General features: G+C 47.4%; 1 protein-coding gene across 1 annotated transcript; it reads left to right on the top strand.

Annotated features, from left to right (window-relative positions):
* Window positions 1-4,447: 4,447 nt before the first annotated feature.
* LOC142819722 (immunoglobulin kappa light chain-like) lies at window positions 4,448-6,554 on the top strand (the record flags this gene model as incomplete). The annotated part of the gene is made up of 2 exons (XM_075908308.1): window positions 4,448-4,784; window positions 6,223-6,554. Coding segments are annotated over 2 exons (669 nt in total), but the record flags the coding sequence as incomplete, so codon positions are not given.
* Window positions 6,555-8,433: the final 1,879 nt, after the last annotated feature.

An 8,433-nucleotide genomic window follows, 5' to 3' on the forward strand; every position in this document is an offset into this window, starting at 1 on the left:
ATGGCGGCCCCGCTAGAGATGTTTTCGTTGCTTTTTTTTTTTTTAAATCTGTGCAATCCATCAAGTTCAGTTTATTGTGTAATAAGCAAGGCGACTTCGGAAATCCTTGGGGCCAGAGGCTGCTCTGGTTTACGGTGTGTAAATCTGGATGCGCTCCGGGGTAGTCAGTGGAATTACTCCAGATTTACATCGGCCTCTCTGAAAGCCGGATCCAGCCCTTTCTGACCCAGGGAGTATCTGTGTTTCTTTGGAAGGTTGATACAGCAGGTGTGCGCCACACCACTTGTGACACACATGCCTTCACACATGGGAAGGGCTGTTTCAAAGAGGCCCGGGATCTATGGGTTGAAAGACAGAGCAAGTATGTATTATTTTTATCTGCAGAGGGGAGATTCAGGTGAGACCGTCTCACTCTAAGGGTAGGTAACCTCTGCAACAGGTTTCCAAGGGATGTTGTGCAATCACCATCACTGGAGGTTTTCAAGAACAGGTTGGACAAACACATGCCAGGAAACGTCTAGGTTTACTTGGTCATGGACGTGTTGACTGTTCAAGGTTCCGTCAAGCCTGACATGTCTCTGATTCTGTGGATACGAGTAAAAATGAATGAATAAGGCCTGAATCTGGTCCCACGTCACCCTGAGAACTGAACCCAACAGAGCTGCCAAGGGAACCATTTTCAGCTGAAACTTAAAACTCAGGTCTGGAATGAATGATGATTTATTTGAACTCCCTGGTGATCACATGGTGCATTCTGCAAGATGCACGGTCAACCTGTGGAACTCCTTGCCAGAGGATGTGGTGAAGACCAGGACTTTAATAGGGTTCAAAAAAGAACTAGATATATTCATGGAGGTTAGGTTCATCAGTGGCTATGATGGGCAGGAATGGTGTCCCTAGTCTCTGTTTGGAAATGGTTGACAGGGAGGGATCATGTGAGGATTACCTGTTGAGTTCCCTCTCTCTGGGGCATCTGTTATTGGCCACTGTCAGAAGACAGAATATTGGGCTAGATGGACCGTTGATCTGACCCAGTATGGTCGTTCTTATGTTCTCAGGTGAGAGCAGCTGGCTCTGGTATCTTGGCCACTTTCCCATTTGGCTACTTACTAGGGCAGGTTGGCAGCTCTTAGGGGAAGAATTGTTTTGTCAGCGAATCGCAATTTGCTGAAGTGAGAAATTTTTGTGGGGAAAAAGGGTTGGTTTTGAAATTTATTTCTTGGGGAAAAAAAGTTTTTCCAAATGGTTAAGAAATTTCATTTCCGTATTTTGCAAAATGAAACGTCCCAGTATCCCAGTTTGCAACGACATCTTGCACAGGAGGCAAAGGACTGGACTTGATGACCTCTCCAGATCCCTTCCAGTTCCAGTCTCCTGTGAACGTTAAGCAAATTATATTTAATGGTTTTTTAAATGAACATGCTCAAAATTAAAAGGAAATGTTGCAGAACTGTGAAATCAACACTTCCGTTCACCCCAATAAAAATCATTATTGGATTTTTGGTTGAAGAAAGTCATTGAGGTTTTGACTTTTGGTCCCAGTTGGGGATGGGAAATTTTTTTGATATCTTAAAAATGTTTGTGGGACGGGAAGTCCATTTTCGGCCCACCATTGATACTCACATGAGTGTAAAATTGCAGCTGCAGCCGGCTACATTGTTCCTTTTCACGGCCTACCCCAACCCACGGCGCAGCGGGGCTGAGAAACAGCTGCCCTGTCCCACCCCCTCCGGGGTTGAAGAGATTCATAATTCGGTAAGGTGCTGTGATGTCCTGAGCACCTGTATCATGCAGCCATGTCCGGGGGGGAATGTGCATCCAGCTGCTCTTCGGATCAGTACCTGCCGTCCGTTCCTTAAAGCCCTGCATGTTACAAAGCGCTAGAAGATTTACCCCACGTTGCTCGGGTCCTTAACTCAAGTACTTTCTGGTTTTTGGAAAATAAAATGACAGTGTCCCGGCTTCATTTGAATAGTTGCTCTGGGCTGGGCCTGGAGAGGAGGGGTTCATGATACACACTGCTCCGGGGGGAGAGGACAGCCCCAGCCCTCTCTCACCACCAGGTGAGAAGCGCCTCTCCGTGGCCGCTGCACCTCCAGCAGGCACAGCTGGGGGAGGGGTGCACGTCCCCCAACAGTGGCAGGTCCAGGTTCGTCTGCCCCCTGCTCCCCCCATCCAGAGTGAGGAATGCAGCAAACTGGGCACTTTCCCCTGGCTCCCTGCAATGCATGGGAAGGGTACTGCCCATTTCTAAACAGCCCAACATTCAGTAACTAAAGGGTTAAAGCCAGAAAAGTGGGAAGCCGGGAAGTGTTGGCAGGGAGCCAGAAAAGCCAATGGAAAGAGAGTTTGCAGAATTTGAAATGAAACAGGTTTGCCTGCTCCTGTCTCCTTTGGGTGTGTGTTCCGAGAGGCGCTAGGAGAGAGATGCACTGAGCAGGAGTAAGGCCTGAGTTTCCCAGCAATGCCCATGTGCCTAAGGAACAAAAATCCCTAAACTTTGGAGCAACAAAGCTGTAAGTAGAGCAGGGAATGTTTAGTTATTCACTATCAGGTGATTTTTCTGTATTTTGCAGGACTTTGCTGTGCTGATTAAAGCCACCCCTCCTCCCCCACCCTCGGTACACTGTAACTGAAACGAAAGCACAGAGAATTGCTTCCCTGGGATTCAATCTGGGGGTTTTTTTAGTTGCCCTGTAACCCATAAGAACCAAGTCTGCTTTACCAAATGCATCTCCTTTGTTTTGTTAATCAATCACTTTACAAGGCTATAATCTGATTCCTGTGTCTGCAGGCAGAAGGTTCTGTGTCCCTGAGCCTGAGACTGAAGGTCAGTGATTGAGAGAACCGTTGGTTTTGATGCTCTCTGCTAAGGGAGGGTTAAAGAGCTTGGGGGTACCCCACAGTAGGAAGTTGATCTAGCAGGGTGGGAGGAGAATTCACGTGTTCCCTCGCCCCCAAGCCCTGATATGCCTGGGTGCAGGAGGAGTGCGCAAACGTTCCCCCGCCCTACTCGTGCCCTGCGAGGGGCATGTGGCACATCAAAGTGCTGCGCGCTTCTTGCAGGGTGGGAGGAGGCTTCACACGCTCCCCCGCCCCCAGGCCAATCAGAGCTTGGGGGCGGGGGAGCGCACGAATTTCCTCTGCCCTGCTAGGAGCATGCGGAACTTCAAAGTGCTACATGCTCCTGGCAGGCCAGAGGAAACTTCATGCGCTTCTCCTGCCCTCAGGTCCTAATTGGCTCGGGGGTGGGAGAGGTTGTGAAGCTTCTTCCCGCCTTACCAGGCACATGGGTGCTTAGTGTGAATGGGCAGGCAAAGGGGCTCCCACCCCCAGACCAATCATGGTCTGTGGGTGGGGAAGTCCAGAAGCATCCTGGCCCCGCCCCTTCCATTTTAGACTCCGCCTCTTCCAGGGCTTCCCAGGGCCACTTCAAAAATTTGTAAAGTGTTCCCCTGGCCAAAAATTATTGCCCACCCCTGCTTTAGAGTCAGGGCATTTTTAAGATTCTTGCGAGCCCCCAGCCTCTGCACTCGAAGTGCCAGAGTGGGGACCAGTCTTCACTCCCTGACGAAGAGGGAACAGCCAGCAATGTTCCCATAGGGATAGGTGTGGGAGGGGGGCTTGTGGCTGGCGCATTCCTGGAGTGGGGACACTTCCAGCCAGCCCCTGTCACCTGCCTGGCGAGTCTACCTCTCTTCTGCAGGGATTTCTGAGAAGCAATCCCATTCCAGGCATGTCCCATTGTCCTGGCCCAACCAAACCCCGACCTTGCTTTAAGTCCATGACAAGAGGAAGCTGAATGCCAAATGTGGAGGTCCTGGCTCTTACCGTTTAGGAGGAGTTCTTGAACAAACAAACAGACAAAGTCTCTCAAAGACAGTAGATTGTGCTGGGTTCCCCAGAGCAGTGACTGGGACATTGTACATTGGAATGCAGAGAAATTCTATGAGAAATGCTGTAGCCTGGGTAGCTACTTGAATACGCCCATCTTCTCTCTGTCACCACAGCACTCCCTCCTCAGAGGTGTTTCTCGCTGGAAATGACCGAGACTCTGCGCCCAGTCACTGCGGCTCGGCACTAGGCACCAGCATCTGAACTAGTGTGTCGGGATTTTGTCCGACTCTTTTTATGAAGATGAACTTTGCCGAGTACCTGGTTTTCTCTTCCTTAGGTAAAACTTCTGCTTTGGAAACTTGAGCTTTGGAATTCAGAAAACTGCCGCTCAACAGCACACCGGTGTGGAATATCTATGATAAGTTTAGAAACTTGATGGATTTTAATTGCATTTCCATTTACTTGTACAAATTAATAGCAGGATTTTTTTTTATCATTTAGGCTGCAGGGGATAGATGTTCTCAGATGAAGTAATTTCTATTGCTGTCCTACCCGTTTCTTCTGTTGCAGGTGGAGACCAGATGGAAACTGACCATAACCACATTTTCTCTCTCCAGTGCTAGGAGTGCAATTATTTCTGCACAAGCCTCAGCCGATCCAGTTTGTTGAAGTCGGTCACAGCGCAGAGATCCACTGTTCTTCCACTGAAAACTTGGAAGGGGGAGGGAATGTGTTTTGGTATCTGAGAAGAGAAGGAGAGACACCCACATGCATTAAGCGCTGTGTGGATGATCAAAATCTGAGTAAATTTGCTTGCAAACACAAACCACACAGCACGACGCTGGAAATCAGCAACATCCAACAGAATGAGTCTGGCATTTACTACTGTGCATATAGATACAGCAGCTACCTGATTTTCGGGAATGGATCCACACTGATTGTTGGAGGTAAGGACCCCTGCCTTGTTTAGGGAGGCTAATAACTTATTGACAAAGCATATTTCATGTTCCCATTGAAATGTGACAAGATAACAGAGCTATTGAAGAATGGTTAGAAGGAAAGCATACTGTGAGCCAGACAGAGCAGGTAAATGTTAAAGGCTGTCGGTACAGAAGAGATATAATACACAAAAATTTAACTAAACATGTAAAACTTGAAAGTGCTGAGGACACACTAATGAAGTGTCTCTAGAGTTTTCAAGGCACCCAGCTTGGGAATATTTCTAACTTAAGAGACATGATGGCATGAAACAATATTTTGAGTGAAACAGTGTTGAAGTAATTTATAAAATTGCACAATGTTGTTCCTTCTCATTAGTGCAGATACATATTGTGCTATGCGCTGGTTAGTGTGTGTATGGTGATTTCATATTTCCATCTTCAACAGATTTGTTCCTTTGAATTAATGGCCAAGGGTTATGTCTACACAGCAAGCCATTATTTTGAAATAATGTTGAGTTGGAGGAGTTCTTACTCTGACTCCTATAACCCTCATTTCATGAGGAGTAAAGGAAGTGGAAGGAAGAGTGTTCTTCCTTTGACTTCCTGCTGTGTAGACAGTGCCAAAAGATGAATTAAGCTATTTCGATTTAAGCTACGCAATTGACATAGCTGAAGTTGTACATCTTCATTTGACTTTTGCCCTGCTGCTTAGACATGCCCTTAGTGACAGACAGTCAGCAATGTTGCTCTATCTGTGTCGATCCCAAGATATCAGACACTGTGGATGAGGCAATATCTTACATAGCGCTCTTCTTCAGGGCTGGGAAATGTCCTTCTGACTCTATTTCCCAGGTCTGGAGAGCTCTATGTAAGCTTGAATGTTTGTCTCGCCCGCAGAAGTTTGTCCAGTAAAAGATTTTACTTCACCCACCGATTCTCTCCGGGTGCATCTACACTGCACTGTTATTGCCAGATAACTAGCATTATTTTGAGATAACAATGGGAGCGTCTACACAGCCACTCCCTTACTTTGAAACAATATCGAAATGATGGACTGCTTATTCTGAAATCTGTAAACCTCATTCCATGAACCTCTTTCAAATGGCTATTTCGCAATAAGGCGTGTGTAGACGCTCCAATGCTGCTATTTTGAACTAGCCCCTCCACACGGCCACTCTAAGTTATTCCTCCCCACTGCCTCCTGGGGCTCTAAACTGAGATAGCACATCTGCATTAGGGGAGCCTGCCTCGGATTTATTTAGAGGCTTCCCTGCAGTATAGACGCGCTATTTTGAAATAAGCTATTTTGGAATAATTATTCTGGAATAGTTTATTTCAAAACAAGCATGCACTGTAGCTGTAACGTTACTGGAAGATTCACATCTGTTATCAGGCTGCAGCTCACCTGATGATCACACTGACTTTTCCACTGCCATTTGTTCAGACAGTTACACTGACAGCAGCGGGGTGTTGCTTCTGGTCCCATTTCCACACGGCAGCCAAGGCGTAGGGACAGCACATTTGGCCTGTGTGGTCCATGGAGTGTCCGGTCCAGTCCATGTTTCCTGGAGCATTTCTGGGGAGCAGCAGGAACAGGGGCTGACGCGCTGGTTGAAGGCGAAGGATGGGTCTTTAACGCTCGTAAATCACATCAGAGTCCCCTGGGACACCTGGGCCAGCGGGAAGATTTTCACCTGTGACGGCAAATTCAACTCTTCTGGCAGGAGTGTGAATGCGAGTGCCTGGTACCCTGCCTGGTACCCTGCGGGTGAGTGATCTTGTATTGGATGCCAAGGGAGATTTGGATGTGAAATAGGAATGTGACCTGATCAGAGCTGCTTCAATGTGATTTCTCATTTCAGGAAGCTGGGATATTTTATGTCATGTTTAAAGGTGGGCAGGTTCATGGAGAATGTGGGGAAAGCTAAACTGAACCATTGGAGTGATTACAAAAGAATGTAGCTCTGATTTCTAGAGCAGCTTTCAGTTACATTATACCCAGACAGCATTGTAAATACTGAGATAAGAACATCTATGGAAGAAAAGTGATTTACGAGCCAGGATTACAAGTTAGGATGTAAGACCAGCCATACTGCATGAGAACAGTGGTCCATCCAGCCCAGTCTCCTGTCTTCTGACAGTGACCAATGCCAGGTGCCCCAAAGGGAATAATAGAACAGGGAAGCATCAAGTGATCCAAAGGCTAAGGACAGCATCTCTGCTCCCCCTGGTTAATACTCCATGAATGTATCCAGTTCTTTTTTAAACTCTGCTATAATCTTGACCTTCACAAACATCCTCTGGCAAGGAGTTCCACAGATTGACTGTGTGTTGTGTAAAGAAATAATTCCTCTTGTTTGTTTTGCCTCTCGCAACATCTTATCGCTTTAGCCACGGTGACTTTTCTGGTCCTCTTACTATCGTTTTTTTTAATTTGGGGTATAGATTTAAGTTGAGCCTCCTTTGTGGTATATTTAAAAAAGTTCCCATGCAGCTTGCAGGGATTTCACATTTGGCACTTTTAATTTCTATTTAACTAACTTCCTCTTTTCTGTGTACTTCCCATTTCTGAAAGTTAATGTGACCATGAGGGGCTGCTGTGGTGTCTTTCCTCCCTCCTCTCCCCCCATGCCCTCTCCCCCAGGGATGTTAAATTGAATTATATTCTGGCCACCATTACCAAGCGATTCAGCTACAATCACTTCTTGCACTAGATCCCACGCTTCACTTAGAAATGAATCGAGTTTAATGAAAAGGTTCCAAAGTGATTCTCTCCGCTCCTGACGTGTTTGCTGGTGTCTTCTTCCTCCACAGCCCATCCCAGCTGGTGTGTGCCACAGATGGTGCGCTACACCGTGGCCTTTTTCCTGGTGGGATTCACTGTATCTCTGAGCCTGGCCTGGAGTCATTGCTGTTCCAATCCAGGTAATTAGCACTCTACAGGCCATGTCTGTGCGGGGACCTAGCGGCAGCCCTACTGATCACACCGTCACAACATTTGAAAACCGCTCTCCCCGTCCCTTCTATTTGTCCCATCTGAACATTTATTTCTCCCTACCCACCTGCAACACAGCAACTCTGCTGTAGAGAAGAGAGCTGAATTCAGCCCAGCCCAGTGCTTGGACCAGCTGTTGCAAATATGCACCGTAAGGAGAAATAAAAAACCTAGTTGCGGGTACTCTGGTAATCAGCTGGGCGGCTTTGGAATCTCTCCTGAGCAGCGGCACAAGCACCCAGTTGACGGGGACCACTGCTCCCAGTAATAAGGCAGGATAATCTGGGGGTGGGAATAAACTGATCTGAAAACAGCCAGTGAAGGGTGAAGTAAATTTTTAATTTCCTCTAATGAGCCATTGGCTAGTTCTTCAAAGTGAGTGAGTTCAGGGTGCAGATCAGGGATGGATGAGAGTTTAGCGAGACCTGGGGGAGCGCAATTTCACGTATGCGCCACAGCCACAGCCAACAGGTAGTAGCGCATGCACGGGGCCTATTGAAGCGCGGGGTCTGGGGCAGCCACCTCGCTTACCCTGCCATATATCTGCCGCTGGTGCAGTCAGTTCCAATGTCCCTGTAACTCTAAGGCTGGATTTGTCCTTTTCAACCTGTTTTGGAAGGCGAGTCGAATAGCAAACGCTGCAGACTCAGAGGAGTTCAC

The sequence above is a fragment of the Pelodiscus sinensis genome, chromosome 24 (assembly GCF_049634645.1).
Source record: "Pelodiscus sinensis isolate JC-2024 chromosome 24, ASM4963464v1, whole genome shotgun sequence".
NCBI classification, from domain to species: Eukaryota; Metazoa; Chordata; order Testudines; family Trionychidae; genus Pelodiscus; species Pelodiscus sinensis.